Source organism: Lithobates pipiens, unplaced genomic scaffold (genome assembly GCF_037356315.1).
Source record: "Lithobates pipiens isolate NorthernLeopardFrog02 unplaced genomic scaffold, aLitPip1_a1.2 Scaffold_30, whole genome shotgun sequence".
Lineage (NCBI taxonomy): Eukaryota > Metazoa > Chordata > Amphibia > Anura > Ranidae > Lithobates > Lithobates pipiens.
Window position 1 is genome coordinate 178,918,126 of NW_027507791.1, and position 20,508 is coordinate 178,938,633.

The following is a 20,508-nucleotide window of genomic DNA, read 5'->3' on the forward strand; positions in this document are numbered from 1 at the left end:
CACAATTTTTATTCCAGTATTGTTATATACCCTGGCTCTGTGTGCGATTCCTCGGTTGGCGCTAGCGATTTTTGTCTCGCATTGGGAGCTGCGATGTGTATAAAGGGAGGCTTTTTCATGTCTCCTGCTGTCCCCATCTGCTTTTAGGCGGATGGGGACATCTACACATCGGCACCATGTTTAGGCTTCAGAAGCATGGCGTCTGCGATTTTGCAGACGTCGGCACAGCTGGACGCACTATATTATCAGATGGCATGGGGGTACACTTGCATTTGCGTGCCTTCCTATGACAGTGGGTGCCCCCTCCACTCACATGTCAGCCATCCACACATGGTGTTGGGGGCGGAGCCTCCTGGGGACTTCCAGGGTTAAATTGGAGGTCAGGCATGGCTTGGATTTCATTTCACTCTTCACTGAGGACATACACAGCTGTGGAGATTGCTTGCTGTGTCTCATTACTTTTATACTTAGGATATTCACCTTACTCAGGTACTTACTATATTCACCTTTTTGATACTTACTTTATTTAGGCACACTTGCATATCTTACACATTGTTTATCTTATGAGCACTTATTCTCATTTATTTATTTTTTGGATACTGTTGATTTTTCCACACAAGTCCATCTTTCTCCTTTTTCTTTTCTTATCTTGTCACCTGCTAGTATCCCCTTGCTACCCTATGTTTTCCACCATCTCCATGTCCCTACCATCCTTGATCCAGGCCTTACTTGGCTATACATATCTTTATGCCAATACTCATTGATTTTACTTTACTACTTTAGATGCCTGATAAACAGCTATATATAGCTTATATGCTTTATGGACTAATGAGGTTTCTAGGGATACATCACTACCCACACAATTGTAGTTCACCTCTTTCCCCCCTTTCTTTGTCCACTTTGTCACCTGGTAGTACCCCTCTGTTGTCCTAGGTTTCTAACCATCTTCATGGCCCTACAACCTTTGGCTCAGGCCTTTCATTCATGCATACATGCATACATATCTTTATACCAATATCTATTGATTTTACTTTACTACTTTAGATGCCCGACAAACATACTTAAGTTCACAGCCTATACTTTTTATCGACCAATGAGGACCCTAGGGATACATCACTACACCTTTGCCATGCCTGCTCTCCGTTTGGCCCTGGATGGGGTCCCATTTGATTCTGCCCCCTCAGCTCCCTGGGGAGGCATCTGCTGCTGCCGTCTTGAGGCCACACACCTGGAGCCATGGCCAAGCTCAGTGGTAAGTACGGGGGGGCCTACAACCCCTCCTACCCTGTGCCTTTATAACTAATACTGTGCTCTATTGCCAAACATATATATTTTTGTTCATCCTAGGTACATTGTTACACACATCCACCCCTGAAGAGCGAGCTGGATCTCACAAAACTAGTCGGGTAGTATGATGCCCGTGTACCATGTACTACTTCTACATTTATGTACCAATATTCCTTGTTTATATATTTTTTAATTGGCAACCGTTGGTGTTATTTATCCATGTAAACAATTGTACTTGAATAAACCATATACTATATTTACTACTGTTATGTTTACTGGTGGAAACAGTACCCACTTCATTTAAAGTCCCAGGGCGAATCCTTTGTTGTTTTGTTATATGTTACAGGGATGGAAGTGTGTCACTGGGGAGACCAGACCCTTTCCTTTATCTCTAAATATCCAATCCTGGACTGTTACACTATATTACCAAAAGTATTTGGATGCCTGCCTTTACACACACATGAATTTTAATGACATCCCAGTCTTAGGCCGTAGGGTTCAATACTGCGTTGGCCCACCCTTTGCAGCTATAACAGCTTCAACTCTTCTGGGAAGGCTGTTCACAAGGTTTAGGAGTGTGTCTATGGGAATTTTTGACCATTCTTGCAGAAGCATAATTGTGAGGACAGGCTCTGTTGTTGGATGAGAAGGCCAGGCTTGCAATGTCTGCGCTAATTCATCCCAAAGGTTTTCTTTTGGGTTGAGGTCAGGACTCTGCAGGCTAGTCAAGTTCCTCCACCCCAAACTCCCTCTGCCATGTTTTTATAGATCTTGCTTTGTGTAGTGGTGCACAGTCATGTTGGAACAGTATGGGGCCATCCCCAAACTGTTCCCACAAAGCTGGAAGCATGAAATTGTCCAAATTGTCTTAGTATGCTGATGCCTTAAGAATTCCCTTCACTGGAACAATGGGGGCCAAGCCCAACCCCTGAAAAACAACTCTAATTTATAATTCCCCATCCACTGAATGGTTTGGACCAGTGCACAAAGCAAGGTCCATAAAGACATGGATGAGCAAGTTTAGGGTGGAGGAAATTGACTGGTCTGCACAGAGTCCTGACCTAAACCCAATAGAACACTGTTGGGGTGAATTTTAGCGGAGACTGCAAGCCAGGCCTTCTCATCCAACATCGGTGCCATATCTCACAAATGCGCTACTGGAAGAATGGACAAACATTCCAATAGACACACTCCTAAATGAGTGGATGGCCTTCCCAGAAGAGTTGAAGCTGTTATAGCTGCAAAGGGTAGGCCGACTTAATATTGAACCCTACAGACTAAAGGCCCATACACAAGGTTACGAAAATCAAAAGTAAAATTTCGTCCCAATTAACAATCTGCCAATTTTTGGATTGTTTGTATGGTGCTTTCGACTGCCCATTCAGATCTTTTGTCTGACAAAAGCTGGATGTGCAAACTATAGAAATTTATCTTGGGGGGGGGGGGGGCATGGCCGGAAGCCGAAGACGACGGACGTGTCTGGGGAGAGCTCCGCCGAGGCCTAGCTCCATCTAACCCCATCCTCGTCCACTGTAGCCTTTTTCTACCCGCCGGCCTCTTCATCCCGCCGGTGGGCCATCAGAGCTCCGGACGGAGCTGATATTTGTGCCGGATCCGCCGCCGTTTTTACTCCGGCGGCGGGCGGCGAGACAGGCCAGACGCCGCCATCTTGCGACCTACACCGCTCCACGAAGCCTCCAGACGGCGCATCCTGGATCCAGTCCCGGCCGGGACTGCGGGAGACTCACAGCGCGGACCCCCCAGGACAGCCTCTCCTGCACCGGACCCCCGCTGGTCGCCGCTCGGATGCCTGCAGGGAAGCCCAGACTTCAGCTGACCTCCTGAGCACTCCTATCCTGACCTCCTGCTGCAGTCGGACGGCACTCCGACTTACTGCCCCTTGACGATGTCTAAAGTATTTGGTGCTTTCTACAAAAAATTATATAACTGCCTAACTTCAGACCCTAACCATGTGTTCTCCCAAGACAGCTTTGATGATTTCTGCGCTTCCTTCAAATTGCCATTGTTGTCTTCCCCACAAGTAGACACCCTGAATGCTCCCGTTACACCGGAAGAACTGGCTGCGGTTGTAAAAGACCTTCCGTCCCATAAGTCCCCGGGCCCCGACGGGCTTCCTTATGTTTATTATAAAACTTTTCTCCCGACGCTGAGCCCTCATCTGCTTAATCTCTTTACCTCCCTACAGAAGGGCATTATACCGCATTCTCAATTTCTCCATGCACACATCACAGTTATCCCGAAACCGGGTAAATCCCCTACCCTACCAGATAATTACAGACCCATAGCCTTACTCAACTCTGACTATAAAATTTTCACCAAAATCTTGGCTAATAGGCTTTCCTTATTGATCCCCGCCCTGGTTCACAATGACCAGGTGGGATTTGTACTGGGCAGACGGGCTGGGGACAACACCAGGCGTACCATTGACCTCATAGATTTACTCGATAAAACGTCTCGCCCGGCCATCGTTTTGAGTTTAGACGCACAAAAAGCCTTTGACAGGCTGGGATGGCCTTACATGTTTGCTACGCTCCAGCGTTTTGGCTTTTCTGGTTCTTTCCTGTCAGCCCTGCAAGCCCTATACTCATTTCCCACATCCCAAGTCCAATTGGCATCTTACAGATCCCCACTCTTCACACATAGTAATGGTACCAGACAGGGATGCCCCCTATCCCCCTTGTTGTTTATACTATGCTTAGAACCCTTGGCCGCAGCTATACGGGAGGATTCGGACATATGTGGAATTTCCCTCAGACTGAAAGAATACAAGCTGTCTCTCTTTGCAGATGACATACTCCTCACCCTGACGAAACCTCTAACCTCCCTTCCCAAACTTCACACTCTTTTAGACTCTCGGGTTATAGGGTTAATACGACTAAAACCGAAGCGCTCCCTATTCATATTCCCCCCACGCTTCAAGCTTCCTTGGAATCCACATACCCCTATCGTTGGTGCCCCGTTTCCCTTAAATACCTCGGCATTAACCTGACCGCCAAGTATAGCTCCCTCTATGAAGCTAACTATATATCTTTAATAGCGGAAACGCACAGACTGCTCAGAAGTTGGTCGTCGTGTCCCCTATCTCTCCTGGGCAGGATTAACGTACTGAAAATGGCCATACTCCCTAAGTTTTTATATCTTTTTGAAACATTACCAGTTGCTATCTCTATGCCTCAGCTTAGGAATATTCAGCGAGCCTTTGCTAAATTTATATGGGGGAATAAGTTGCATAGGATAGCCCAAACAGTGGTTTTTGCTCCACGGTCTCATGGAGGACTGGGAGCCCCCGATATAGTGAAGTACTACTATGCAACACACCTTCTGGCGGCTGTCTCCTGGTCATCGTATTTTGCTACCAGTAGATGGTCAGAGCTAGAAATGAGTGTGGTCACCCCTGTCCATCCCTGCTCCATGCTGTGGTCTGATCTGACCTCCTCTATGGCTCAGCTTAGGCGCATATGCCTTGGACCGATGCTTTTTACTCTCTACATATGGAAACAGTGTCACAAACGGTTCTCTCTCTCTTCTCCATGCTCACCCATGTTGAATGTCATTTTTAATCCAGATATGCCTGACAGCCTCTCGGTGATGAATATGTTTCCTTGGTATAGGTCTGGCATCTTCCAACTTCGCCATCTGGTGCATCCGGTATCTAGCAAACTCCTATCCTTTCCTGAGCTTCAGGATAAATATGACATTCCAGATCGACTTTTTTTCATACATTCATTTTAAACATTATTTCCACTCCAGATCCCCTGACCTGACTTTGGCCAACCCTAACACCTTTGAAACTTTGTGCTCCCAAGGTCCATGCCAGAAAGGACTTATATCCTCTCTATATAGTGTCCTCCACAATTCATCCTCGCCCACCACGGAAACACATCTCTACATGAGAAGATGGGCTACAATTTTACCGTCCCCCTTAACCATTTCTCAATGGCAGGACATTTGGACTTCTACTTCTAAAGTCTCCAGATGTGTGGAGCAGAGAGAGACGGCCTATAAGATACTAATGTTTTGGTACAAGACCCCTGAAATGTTACATAAATATGATCATTCCATATCTAAGCTGTGTTGGAGATGCCTAAGAGATCATATTTTCTGGAGCTGCCCTTTGATTATACCTTTTTGGTCTATGGTGCAATCTCTACTACAATCTGTTTTAGAGGTAGATATCCCGTTAGACCCTAAACACTACTTGTTAGGCCTACCTATCGCGGCGTTATCTAAGCACGCCAAGAAACTGACAGCCTATATTCTCCTAGCTGCCAAGAGAGTGATCCCTGCTCTTTGGTTGTCCCCCTCCCCTCCGTCCCAGCCGCAGCTAATTTCTGCAATTGCATACATACGCAGGATGGAACGTATGACTGCGCTGGTACAAGACTCTCTACCTAAGTTTTCTAAAGTATGGGACAGGTGGGACAATTCCACGTTTAACCCGGAGACGACACCTTAATTTATGGCTCTTTACTCTCGGGAATGTTTTTCTCAGGTTTGATCTTGGGATTCATACTCCACGACCCCTCCCGCAAAAACAAATACATCTCTTGGTCTATTTACATATCCTTATTGGCAGATTCGTGGTGTGTCCTTTTCCCCTTACCTTTTGATATGCTGTATTAAACTGTTAACGTTTTATATCCCGCCTGCGGCGGTTTTCTTTGTTGCTGTTACATTGTCAATTTTGATTATTTGTATTGGAATGTACAAATTCATCTGTTGTAAAGAAACCTTTTTCTCAATAAATATACATAAAAAAATAAATAAAAAAAATGTATCTTGTGTTAACTCCGCTTCGGATTTTAATTTAATTAGTATGGTTTTTGCCGGAAAAAAAAAAATCAGAGCAAGACTACGCATGCTCAGAAATGAAAGAATACAAACAAAACTATTCAACACATTATATCACTTTGTTGTATTCTGTCAGATGAGAATTTTTGTAGGGTGAGTAACCTCTTCACTTTTGATATGAGACTAGCATGCAACAAAAAATGGATGAACGGTCATCAGAAAATTTGATCGTGTGTACGAGGCTTAAGACTGGGATGTCATTAAAGTTCATGTGCTTGTAAAGGCAGGTGTCACAAAACGTTTGGTAATATAGTGTAGCACTTACCTCCTAAGGAGCTGCTGATAATTGATTGGGCCTGCACTCTGCCTATCAACCCAGAAAATGACTCGATCCCCCTTGGCACAACTGTATAGCAATGTTAGTGTAAGACACAATGACAAAGACACAATAATAACACACTTTAATGGATATTTACTCGTCCTTCACCATCTGTAGTAGAAGATCTCAAACACACACGTTGTAAGATTAACCACATAAACAGATGAAAAAACTTGTTTAACACAATAGACACAGTGGTAGTTCCAACATAAAGAGTGAAAGTAAATAACGTATCCATGTGTATGTAAAATCAACACTCAATGGTTACCTGAGGAGCCCTGATATCAAGAACCTTCCCACTCCAACCTCAGAGCACACACCAAACCTGCAGAAAAAAATATTAAGCACCATGCAGCAGTGAAATACAATGCATTTGTCCATACAATATACTCACGGGCTCCCCCTAGATTACAGTACACTGTTCAGCTCTGTGAACCCGAAGTTATTATGCTGTATAGAAAATGACAAAGTCAGGCGCATGCGCGGAGTCTAGCAGGACAGACATGTTCAGCTAGAGCTCCGCTAAGTTAGGAGATTAACCGCTGAATAGAGATAACCCAGCTGACATTCAATTAGTGAAAATATCATCCCATATACCGGAGAAGTGAGAGGAACATTTTAATATAAGAATGGTGCTTGGGGGAGCCCGTATTAAAACAAAAAATAAGTTAGGAGGTACACCAGTGCGGTATCACCTAAAATGGTGCAAATTACCTCAAAAGCAGCCTCAAACACCTCAGCACGCTGTACTAAACAATTGAAATGAAATCTAATACAGCCTGTTTCCTCAGGAGATACAGATAATTCATTGTCTGAATCTCATTCAGCCCTGCAAGATTCTATTTTACCTCAAAACATTTTGAAGCAAATTGAATTTTTTTTACATAAAGTGCTAAAACAAACTTCAGAGCAAATCACTGAAAATCGTACAAAGGAGATTAGGGAATTGGGACATTGCACAGCAGCACTTTAAATTAAAGTGGAAGATATTGAACATACAACGAATGAATTCATGACAGAAATTGATATGCTTAAAGAAGAAAATATTGTATTACAAAACAAACGTGAGGATTTTGAGAACAGAGCTAGAAGGTCAAATCTGCGTATCAGAGGGATACCAGAATCTGTTATATATATATATATATATATATATATATATATGTGCAATCCTCAGTAACAGCATTGTGTCAAGAATTATTACCAGGTATACCAATTGAAAGATTGAAGATGGACAGAATGCACCGGGTTCTTATGCCCAAAAAAAACAGATGGCCCCCAAGGGACATAATAGCTAAATTCCAGTTTTTCAGAACAAAGGAACAATTATTAATTGCTGCTAGAGAAAAGACTAACTTAGTCTTTCAGGGACATAACTATCAATTATTTGCGGACCTATCCCAACCAACTATCTCCAAAAGGCGTGCAATGAAGCCACAATTAATGTAATTGCAACGAAACAAGATTACTTACCAATGGGGGTTTCCGTTTTCCTTAAGATTTACTTACCAAGGTATCAATCACACATGCAGAACATCTGAAGAACTCCAACAAGTGCTACAAGATCTAAAATTGAATCTCCACAAACTACATCTACGTCAAGAAGAACAGCATCTACTTCCTCACAAAGAAATTCTTCTCAATATGTGGAGAAAAATGGAAATCAACACCAACACAAAAGAAATATAATGTATCCCCACCTCCAGAAAAAGAAGATGTTATGGAATGAAAAACTCAAAGAGGGAAGTTGCAAATATAATCCTTTAATGGAAAAGAATTCATGAAGAATTCCATTATCATTGGTAGAGAAAACTCCTCCCAATAACTAATGGACTGCATATTATCTAATTATTCCAGAACTTGGTCACAATATGTAGGGATGAGCTGGGTGGTCGTCCGTTCGGCGAAGCCAGAACTTTGTGAGCCGTTCGCGCCATGTTCGCATGGCGCTCACGGCCCACGATGCACTGCGTCATCGCAGTGCATTGCTGGCTGATGATTGGCCAAGCATGCACTGTGACATGCATGCTTGGCCAATCACAGCGCTGGCAGTGAGGAGAGCAATAATTGGCCACAGGCAGGATGCTCAGGGGATTTAGTACACGCCCCACACTATATAAGGCTGCCTGCGTGGCGGCCTTGTGTAGTGTGTTGCAGCATTCATAGAGAGAAGGATAGGCAGGGACAGTGTCTACATTTCTTGTGATTGAACCTAGCGCAGTTACAGTGGGTGTATTGTGCCCCCTGCGCAGTATACACCTGAAGCTACCCCCAATTACAGGTGTTATTCAGTTCCTATACCACAGGCAGCTGCAGCAGTTACAGTTGGTGTAGTGTGGCACCTGCACAGTATACACCTGAAGCTACCCCCAATTGCTGGTGTTGTTCTGTTTCTATACCACAGGCATCTGCAGCAGTTACAGTCGGTGTAGTGTGCCACCTGCACAGTATACACCTGAAGCTACCCCAATTGCTTGTGTTCTTCAGATCCTATACCGCAGGCAGCTGCAGTAATTACAGTCGGTGTACTGTGTCATCTGCTCAGTGTGCACCTAAAGCTACCCCAATTGCTGGTGTTTTCATCTCTGTGTAGGCCATTAGTATGTCTGGAAGGCCAACAAGGAGAGGCAGACAGTCACGAGCCAATAAAAGAGGGCAAGCAGGCTCTGTGTCTAGAGGCAACAGTGCATCGTCATCAGCACGTGGCCATGGGGCACGCTTGTCCTTATTTTCGGCAGCTGGACGCGTTGAGCCGCAACATGCCAAAGACTTGGTAGAGTGGATGACCAAGCCTTCCTCATCCTCCTCATCCTCTCTCACCCAGGCACAGGGTACTGGCAAAGCAGCTGCCAACGCGTCCTCAATGGCATCAGTCACTCCTTCCCTAGACCCACCATGTCCTCCTGAGGAGTCCCTGTCGAACTGTTTGAGCACAGTGTTGGGTACATGCTCCAGGAGGATGCCCAGCGTTTTGAAGGCTCTGATGATAATACCCAGCTAAAGGAGGCAGTAGCGTGAGCCCAGAGAGAGGGAATGCTCAAGAAGGACAGCAATCTGGCAGTCATGTTCCACCAGCTGCAGCATACTGCCAGGTTTGCTCCAGTGATGAAGAGGGAGGGGATGATGAGGTCACTGACTCCACGTGGGTACCTGATATGAGAAAGGAGGAGGAGGCACATCTCCAATGAGGCAGGATGCCCTCCAGGGGGCAACTTAAGGGCAGTACACCGACTGAAGCACACCACAGAGCTCCGCCTGTGCAGGGCGCTGCATCTGCGCATTATTCCAAAAGTTCTTTGGTGTGGGCTTTTTAGAGACGAGTGCATCAGATTGCACCGCTGCTATTTACAACATATGTCTCAAGCGTATCTCGCGTGGCCAAAACATCAGCCGCTTGGGCACCACATGCTTGACCAGACATATGTTAACCTGCAAAAAAAAGCAAAGGAAGAGGCGCCTCTGGGTGTAGAGATAACATACACTTTAATTATAAAAACGTATTAAATACAGGCAACTCACATTTTGGATGTGATCTATGAGTATTCAGTCACTTTAAAAGCTGAGCATGGATGTGGTCATCTGATAGTCCATCAAGCTGAGGCAGGAAGTGGCACAGACGCCGGCCATGGAGTGCAGTTCAAAGCAGAGCGAGGTCTGGAGCACCGGCGGAGAGAGATGACATCATGAGGTGGGTGCGACCGGTTTCGTGAGCGTACAGGCTGAGGTTGTTTGACAGCCGCGCTCCTTCATTAAGCAAGTGGGACAACAACAAAGACTGATATATATATAGGCCATGCACAGGAGGAGGGGAGGAGGCACTTAAAATGCAGGTGCAGAGGATTACAAATGGGTGACTCTTCTGGCAGCTGGGAAGGATGCAGGACAAGGTGTTGGAGGTTGTTCCGCCACCACACCTCCAAAATGCTACTACTGGTTATGACACACCTCTCTCCTCAACCCCCTCATCTTCTTCTTGCTCCATGGCTTCTTCCTGTGCTTTGTCCTTGGAACCAGCAGTGCTCCATTGGCAATCAAGGGGCTACACAAGTACGCAGGCAAAAGGATGCCATGCCATGCTTGCGCTGGTGTGCTTGGGGGACAGGAGCCACACTGGGGCAGATATTCTGTCAGCTCTGCAGGGGCAGGCTGAGAGGTGGTTGATGCCACACCAGCTTAAGCCAGGAATGGTGGTTTGCGACAATGGCACCAACCTCCTCTCTGCCCTCCGACAGGGACAACTGACCCAACAGCCAGGAATACTCAAACGGGAACGCATTAATTTGGCAAGGAAACTAGAAACTGAAGTGAATTCCTCTTTTATAGATTTTCAAAACAATCCGACTCCGACAACAAAAATTAAACTAGAAAAGGCAAGATTGGAATTCGATTTATTCCTTGCAAATTGTGAAGATAAATCATTGTACCATACTAAACATGTGTTTTATGTTAAGTCAAATAAATCTGGCACGTACTTAGCTTGTGCACTAAAATCCATTAATAAATTATTTAAACCAATCAGACTTAAATGGGCTAGAAACACTTACACCAGTAATCCGCTCAAAATAGTGCAGAAATTTGGATCTAGTTTATCGTCCCTATACTCTGAAACAAGAGTTTAACCTTACAGAAGCTGAATCCTTTTTCTCACATATAAGATTCCTCAAATATCTTCCTCTCATAAGAATCTTTTAGACAAACATATAACTACAGAAAATGTAATGGCTGCCATTAAAGATTTAAAAATAAATAAAAGACTGGGCCCTGATGGATATACAGCACTCTATTATCGCACTTTTGCTGACATCATTTCCCCTATGTTGGCTGATGCATTTAATAATATCTTAGAGGATAAATCCTTTAGACCAGAATCCTTAATGGCAATCATTTGCATTATTCCAAAACCTAATTCGGATGAAACATCCTGCTCTAATTACTGTCCTATTTCAATGTTAAACACTGATATCAAAATTCTGGCCAAAATTCTGGCCAAAATTCTAGCATCTCGTCTAAATAAAATCATTGGATCTCTAATACATGAAGACCAGGTCAGATTTATGCCCAAACATCAAGCGGGAGACAATGTGCGTAGAGCAACACTGCTAGCACACATTGCAAAAACATGTTGTATACCCGCATGTTTTCTTTTGCTAGACATTAAAAAAGCCTTCAATTCTATTTCTTGGTTGTATATGAACTACATCCTCCAAAAATGGGGCTTTGGTCCTAACTACATAAATTGGATAATGGCATTATATAACAAACCACAAGCTTACATAAAATATGCAGGTTACAAGTCTTTACTGTTTAACATTGAAAGATGTACAAGACAGGGATGTCCACATTCCCCTGTATTGTTTGCGCCTTTAATTGAGTCACTTGCCCAGTCAGTAAGATCAAATCATACTATAACAGGCATTGAAGTGGGTGGTTACCAACACAAAATCTGTCTTTTTGCTGATGATATATTACTATTTCTTTCTTCTCCACAGGTCTCAGGGCCCAATCTTATTCCAATTCCTAATGAATTTGCTGCTTTTTCTGGCCTATCAATCCACCCCAAAAAATGCTTAGCTTTGAACATATCCCTTTCAGAATTGGAACTAAACTCTGCAAAACAGGGACTCCCATTTAATTGGAATGAAAAATCAATCCCATATTTAGGGATCAATCTTACTGCATCATTGTCAGATCTTTTACCATTAAATTATCCTCCAATCCTAAAATCAAACCTAATGAAATCCTGGTCTCACATCCCACTATCATGGTTTGGAAGAATAAATGCAATTAAAATGACAATACTTCCCAAAATACTATACTTATTCAGAGTGTTACCAATTCCGGTGCCTGCCTATTTTTTGAGAATTCTACAGAATAGAACATTGACATATATATGGGGTTCCTCTAAACCGCAACTACAAAAATACACGTTATTTCTCCCTAAATTAAATGGGGGTTTGGGATGTCCTAACTTTGCGAAAGTACTATAAGGCAGCACATTTGGCTAGTGTCACCAAATATCAAGCAAATTATGAGATTCCTCTATGGGTACACATAGAAGCTGCAGAATGTGACCCATTGACGATTTCCAACCTACTTTGGATTTCCCCGAAAGTCTGTAAAGAATTGCGTAATCCTATTACTAAGCATTTTCTTTCTCTATGGGATACAACTAAAATTGGGAGCAACCTACAATCAATGCATAATCCTCCCCGCTCATTCTACAAAGATCCAGCTTTCTATCCTGCATGGTTTCTCCCAAATCATTTGGAGAATGGGTATCCCTTAACCTCTTGACGATGCATAAATTCGTAAACTCCTCATCCTTTTCCGTCTCTATGTGAATCTTATGGTTTACCCCAATCTGAATTATTTTGATACCTCCAAATTAAAAATTTCTTCACACCCTACCTAAACTCTGATACTCCACTTGATCAACTCACTAGTTTTGAAAATATTTGTAAGAATGATCCTCATACTAGGTGTATAATATCACTATTATACTACCAGATTTTAACACATCCTGAATTGGAAAAACCTTCCTATAAACAAAAATGGGAGTTGGATCTGGAACGAACATTAGAAAATGTTGAATGTAACCAAATTTGGTCAGTAACAAAGGCAATCTCCCCTAATGTATTGGCGGTTGAGGCAAACTACAAAGTGATAACCAGATGGTACCTTGTACCAGTTAGAACTGATAAATATGCACAGAATTACTCAGCACAATGTTTCCGTGGTTCAGCTTTGGGCACATATTTCCACACCTGGTGGGTATGCCCTAAAGCACTAACTTTTTGGACGGTAATATTTAATATGGCATCTAAATTATTTAAGAAGGAAATCCCTATTGATCCTCTAATGGCTCTCCTTAATTTAAAACCGGATTACTTAACACATTACCAATTTAATCTGCTGGTTCAACTTTTCACAGCAGCCAAACACTGGCAAAAGCCTGGAGAACTCCGGACTTGGTGACTAACGAAGCTGTGAGTCCAACACGATTCCTAAATTTGAAAAAATATGGCAGCCATGAATCAATAACTTTTTATCTCGATCATTTGACTTGAAAGTGCTTTTGCCATGGTAGTTGATTGAGAAGATATTATCTGCCCAATTCCACGGATTCCTTTCCTTCCCCTCTTTCTTTTCTTCTTTTCCTATTTTCTCTTTATATCTTTTAATTTCTCTCTCGTCTTCTTTTCTTTTACTATACTCATACTCACATATCATTATAAAAATATGCATACAAGTTGTTTTTATCTTAAGACAGTCCCGAAGATTGCATCTAATTTTGCAAGATCCTTTATTTACAAATTATTGATATTATTGTTTATTAGTTAAGGATTTATTAATAATTTACCATGTATGTCTTTAAACCAATTCAGATAATGATAATAATACTTTTGGATCTGTGTGAGTAAACTTCATTACCTTGATTGTATAATCATTATTGTATCTAATATGTATGTCATTTTGTACATGCAATAAAATCTTTTAACGACGAGAAAATTACAACGTCTTTTCTTCTTCCTCTTCAGCTAGCTTAATTAGATTATACTACAGTGTTTGTAAATCCAGGTAAGGAAACATGTAGGCAGTAGATCAATAATAGAACTAATGTGCTGGTAACTGAAAGTTTGCACATATAATACACTTGTAGAGCTTCTTCTTTAATAAAGGTTGTAACTCAACACTAACTTTGCAGTACAGAGAAAACAACCTTGAAGTTGTACCGTGCACAGTCTATGTCTGAATGAACTCACTCCTGTCGGACTACAGATCCCAGCAACCATTTGGAACCAGCTTATGTAGTAACGGTATACTGTATTTATCTAGGCAAGTGCCCACTCACCAACACAGGTACAGATGCTTGCAAACTCTCCTCTTGCATGTCTCAGTCCATTCTGAGCTGGCGCCATTACACCGCGATGCTCCCACTGATGGCTGATGTAACTGTATTGCAGGAAATCTTTAGAAATCTTGAATCCTCTGGTCCATCCACACTTCGATCCTGCTGACTGTGCTCTGGAGCTCCTCAGAGGCCAAATGATTCCGCTCCGTGCCTTCCAGGCCACAGTCTGTCAGTCACACACAGAATTTCCTGCAGGCCAGCTTTGAATGGCGTCCCAAGAGGCCGGAAACATGCCACGCCTGTCCCTTTGGCCTACACAGCAGCCTGTTCTTTGACTTGGTATTGTGGGTAGGTGAACCGGGCATCATGGGTAAGTAGTTCCAGAGAGAGTTAAACACATAAGTCACTTGAACATTGGACTACATTTCCCTCAATGCCCTGCAGCGCTGTTTCCTCAAGAATTATAAGAAAAGTTCTAACAGCATTGGCATTATAAGGACACTAGAGGGAGCCAACACCTTACTTAAGAAACAACATATCGGCATAATAGCTTTTGTGAAAAACCCCTGCGCTACATAGTGTATGTCTAAACTACTACATTTCGTCTCCTAATTGTCTCTATATATCACCAATATGAGACAGTTCTCTAAAGCTTGATATAAAAATGTAAAAAAATAAATATCTGCACTGAAAAACATGAACAATTTTGTGAAAATCTATTGAATGAAAACCAGCCACCAGCAGGAGGTCTGATATAGAAGTACAAATAGTATAATATAATTCTATGTATAGAGCCTTACACTTAGTGACAAAATGTGTGATGAGACAAATGAGAAATCTGCAACCTACAATGTGTCTGAATACCAACACTTCTAATGTAGATGCGATAACTCCACCAATAGTGATCAATAATAAAAATTAAATTCACTACAAAAATGCACTTTCATACACCTGAAGAAGAGCAGATCTACCTTTGCTCAAATGTATGAAAGTGTATTTTTGTAGTGAATGTAACTTTTACATTTGATCCCTATTGGTGGATTTAGCACAGTATAACCACATGCCAACAAGGCCATAGCTAAAAGATGGCTACAGCGTAGTTGGCTTATTCTGGGAGGGTGTCCATGGATGTCCTCACAGAATGTTGCTCTCGCGCGCTCCTGCAAACATCCTTGACCGCCGGGTCCTCCGGATCATGATTCACTGTAAACGGGCACTTGTAGCAGCCGCTTGCCATGTGATTGCTCCGTCAAATGATGGAGCGATCACTTGTAAACAAACCAACATCCATGTCATGATGCCGGGTACTCCCTCCCCTCTCTGTACCGATCTGTACAGTGCGAGGGGAGAGGGAAGTAATCATTTTTAGCAGCGCTGTGGGCTGGATCTGTAGTGCTCACAGAGCTGCTCAGTGTCAATACTACTGTGCAATACTCTGCAATAATGTGCAATACTCTGCAATAATGTGCAATACTCTGCAGTAATGTGCAATACCCTGCAATACTCTGCAGTAATGTGCAATACTCTGCTAATACTCTGCCAACACCCTGCCATACCCTGCCAAAGCCCTGCCAATACTCTGCAATACCCTGCAGTACTCTGCCAATACTCGCCAATACGCAATACATTTTAACAGAAACAACGTTTTTTTTTTTTTTTCACCGAATTTTCAGTCTTTTTTGATTTATAGCACAAAAAATAAAAAAAAGTGGTGATTAAATACCACTCAAAAGAAAGCTCTATTTGTATGAAAAAAAGGATACACATTTCAAATGGGTACAGTGTTGCATGACAGAGTAATTGTCATTCAAAGTGTGAGAGCAGCAAAAGCTGAAAATTGGTCTGGTTAGGAAGAGGGTTTAAGTGCCCATTGGTCAAGTAGATAAGTGCAGCACTAGTATATGACATTCAAACAATGTAAATGTGAAAATATTACAATAAAAGTGAGACTCCTCAACACAAAACGCTCTATAAGTGTATATATAACAATGGTATGGAGACTATTTCACTGATTACCAATGAAGATAATTTATAAACCGCATATATAAAATTAGTGCAGCAATATTAGTACAAATTTTCAAAAAAGGTCCAAATAAAGAACGGTAATAATAAAATCTTCTCCCCATAATATCAAAATATCCACCATGATGTTCAAAGGAAATCTCAAAGTACAATGGTATCACTTTTAGTCAATGAAGTTTCCACAACATGAGCAAGACTTTTGTGACCATCAAAGTGAATCTTCACAAATGAATGCAAGACCTAGTGACTTTGGAGGTGAAAGCCTAGAGGTCAGCGTGAGTGTCTATGGTCCAATCCCCATACAGGAATAATGAATGGATCACATCACCTCATCCACTTCTCATGTCACATTTAGTAATTGTGGTCCACAAAAAGAGAAAACCTAAAATAATGTAGATCAATGGTATTTTCTAAAGTGATCTAATAAAAATGATTTTAATAAAGAGAAATGAGTTCCATTCATGTAGAGAATAGTTACATTCATTCCTGGGGGAGAAATTTATTTTCTTCTGGTAACATTCTTCTCTTCTTCTACAGATTGTATAAGAATCACCTGACAGACAGTTCCTGCCCCCACCTGGCATCTGGAATACGAAATAACCAGACACTGAGGACACTGAACCTGTATGGGAACAATCTGGAGGGTCCTCATTTCAGGGATCTGATGGAAGCTCTGACAACAAGCCGGATAGAGGAATTACAGTGAGTATAACAGGACTGACTGAGACAATAATATTCTGGGACAGTGTTATATCTAAACCAAATAAATATAGAAATATGATAATACCATCAAAATCCATCTTTAGACTCCATAAGGCTCCATGCAGAAAAAGACATTCATATAGGGAGTTTATTGTACAAAGTTTAGACAAGTTCAGGAGAGTTTTGCATTTTTTCTGCCAGAAAGCTCTAATCAGAAACGCGAACCAGAACAGTTTTTTTCTGCCTCTAAATGTTGAGCTCAAAATATGCCTGTAATTGCCCCAATGTGTATGGAGACATAGCAAAACATTGAGCCGATTCTAGAAGCAGAATACAAAACTTTAAAACCAGTGTGCGTGGAGCCTAAATATCCAGACCTGGACTTTTACACTATATTACCAAAAGTATTGGGACACCATTATATGGGGAAGGCACTTTTATGAGCAAAGAAACAATGCTGCAAGCCCCAAATTGTGTCAAAAAGGGTAGTGTCCCCCGGGATTGGGGTTTGCTAGGCAGCAATGATTATAACAATATCTCATATAGAGTAAAATGTAATGGCTTTTATTAACATAAATCATATGAAATTGACAGTAGGTTAAAATATGAGCTCTGGTATCGGGAATGGAAAGCAATACAATTGATTCAGACACAGTAATACACAACATTGATTATTGCAAATGCTGAGCGTATGAATTCTGACACATTTCAACCAAATAGGGTCTTCTTCAGAGGTTTAATCTGCTAGGGGAAAAGGTTTTTGTTAAACATTTATTCATTGTACTTCATGGCTAAAAAACTAAATAGCATTAGCAGCATATCTTTAATATATAGTTACCGATAGCAATGTATTGTGGAATTTCTCCCAACCAGAGATCCTCTAAAACTCTTTTCACTTGATCCCATAGAATTGCTCAGTCCCTTGACGCTCCATAAAGGGGCTCACGTCACTGGTATCCCTTACAGGGAGTCGCATTAAATTTCCCACCCTAGGGCAAGACATTAAATTTGAAAGATTTAATAAAAAATATCTGAATTTAGAAAGAAGCGTCATTGCGTTTGGCCAAGCCCCATATGTGAAATATGGATGAAAATTATAATATAATGAGCATAAAATGCTATGAAATAGGATAATTAACTAACATTAATTAAGATGTTAGTATTCAAAACATCTTTTTGAGCTGTGAACTATCCAGTATTAGGCAAAGTGTCTACTTTCTCATTATATCGCAATCACTGTTTGTACAGTATAAACAGGGAATCAGTGCAGGACATTGCTGGGAATTACTAAGCTTTACTCATCCACTGGGTTTTTCACCTCTTCATTTCTTATTTCTTTCATTTCCACTTTTTTCACTTACACCTGTAAATTTCCTTAAAACCATTTCACTTTTATTGTGCCACTATTTTCTCACTCTTTTCACCTTTCCTCTTTCTTTTTCTCCCATTTTTTCCCCTTTCACATCAGTCTTATCGGTATCACTTAACCATTCATTGTCATTTACTATTACTCTTTCACCTTTATTGCTGTGTCAATTCTCACATAACATCTATTATCGTCTGTTACTCTTTATCATTTATTCTTATCTCTCACGCATCTTCACATTCACTTTTCAACCACACAACAGTTTCACTCATTTCTTCTTATTTATTTTTTGTTCTTTTAGAAAATGTTAAAATAATTCAATTTGGTTGATTTACATACATTTCAAATGGTGCTTAGATAGGTTAATTATCCTATTTCATAGCATTCTATGCTCATTATATTATAATTTTCATCCATATTCCACAAATGGGCGGCACAGTGGTGTGGGCAGCACAGTGGTGTAGTGGGTAGCACTCTCGCCTAGCAGTAAGAAGGGTCGCGGGTTCAAATCCCAACCACGACACTACCTGCCTGGAGTTTGCATGCTCTCCCTGTGCCTGCGTGGGTTTCCTCTGGGTACCCCAAGGGAGGATCGACACAAACCTTTACTCGGCCAATTGCAGAGTTAGTACTCCTTTTGCCAGGTGAGTGACTTACACAAGGACTAGCCATGCTGTTGGCACAGTGGGCAGTACATTGCTGTGATCTACTGGTTCTACTCTGAACTTTGGAATTCTTTGAAGACATCATACGTTGGACTACGCGTTCTTCAATCCTGTTGGACTTATTTTTATGCTTGCTTGTTGCATGTTTTTCATTACAGGTTCCAGGGCATTTAACAGTATTGAACTTATTGATTATATATATTGGTTTATGGTTATGAAATATAAAGATTTCAGACAGGGAGTGTTGTGTTGTGAATTATTATGCTCTGTGTCTTTAAGATTTGTTTACTCTGTCTATCTGAACTCTCTCTCCCACCATAGTTCTGTATATTCTCCTCCCCTTCCTCTCTCTGATTCATTGTGCACAGTATACCTCATTGCTCTAACATCTTTACATGTGGTTTACAACTTCAAAGTTTTTCTACCTATGAATATCCATCATTAAACAGAACATTCGAGAGGATTCATCGACTGTCTTTCCATACAGTGAGTTTATTCATTGAATTAAGCTGTCTAAATTGATGCAAGGGATAAATAGATCACCAGGTTGTATAAGCCCTATATGAAGCTGAAGATAAAGTTCTTACCTTGTAATTGAGTCAGAACGGATGCTGCTGGGAGAATATAAACAAGCGTGTCTGGGCCTTGCTTGTGGGGACAAACATGTTGGTAAGTGACCTGTTTGCTCACTGGTGTGGGGGAGGTTGGTTGCAGTTGCTGCATAGAGGTGGCAGTTGATCAGCATTGATTTAAACCATCTGGATGAATCTTTGGGACTTATTATTACTGTTACTGCACAAGTCACTATATGGTTATTAGAGATGGAAATAGTGGTGAATGGGTTGTAGGAAATAAGCTTTTTCTTAACATGTATACATTTTTTCTCAATGTTTTCAATTGAATAAGATAACTTTGTTGCTCTTCATGTTTATGTATTTTTGCACATTATATGTTATATATATTGAAGTGTGAATAGGTTGCAGGAGATCTCCCCTTGCTCACATCTATGAAAGTGTATTTTTGTAGTGAATGGAATTGTTATATCTGATCACTATTGGTGGATTTAGCACATCTAATATAATATGGAAGACTGCAGCACTAATGTATAACATTCAAACAATATAAATGTGAAAATATAACAATAAAAGTGAGACTCCTCAACACAAAACTCCCCATAAGTGTATATATAACAATGGTATGGAGACTATTTCATGGATAACTAATGAAGAGAATTTATAATCTGCATATATAAAATTAGTGCAGCAGTATTAGTACACATTTTCAAAAAAGGTCCAAATAAAGAATGTAATAATAAAATCTTCTCCATACCACAACATCAAATCCTCCACCATGATATTCAAAGGAAATCCCAAAGTACAATGGTGTCACTTTTAGTTTAGGTTTGAGGTCGGTGTGAGTATGTATG

General features: G+C 41.4%; 1 protein-coding gene and 1 long non-coding RNA gene across 2 annotated transcripts in view; both read left to right on the plus strand.

Moving 5' to 3' along the window:
- Positions 1–20,508, plus strand: part of LOC143942261 (ribonuclease inhibitor-like) — a 90,071-nt gene that overhangs the window by 6,207 nt on the left and 63,356 nt on the right. Inside the window, exon 3 of the mRNA XM_077463504.1 lies at positions 16,887–17,051. Coding sequence (XP_077319630.1) covers positions 16,887–17,051 — 165 coding nt within the window. The remainder of the gene's footprint in view (positions 1–16,886; positions 17,052–20,508) is intronic.
- LOC143942283 (uncharacterized) lies at positions 415–1,448 on the plus strand. The gene is made up of 3 exons (XR_013264742.1): positions 415–489; positions 1,074–1,252; positions 1,348–1,448. It is a non-coding gene; the product is annotated as an uncharacterized LOC143942283 (long non-coding RNA).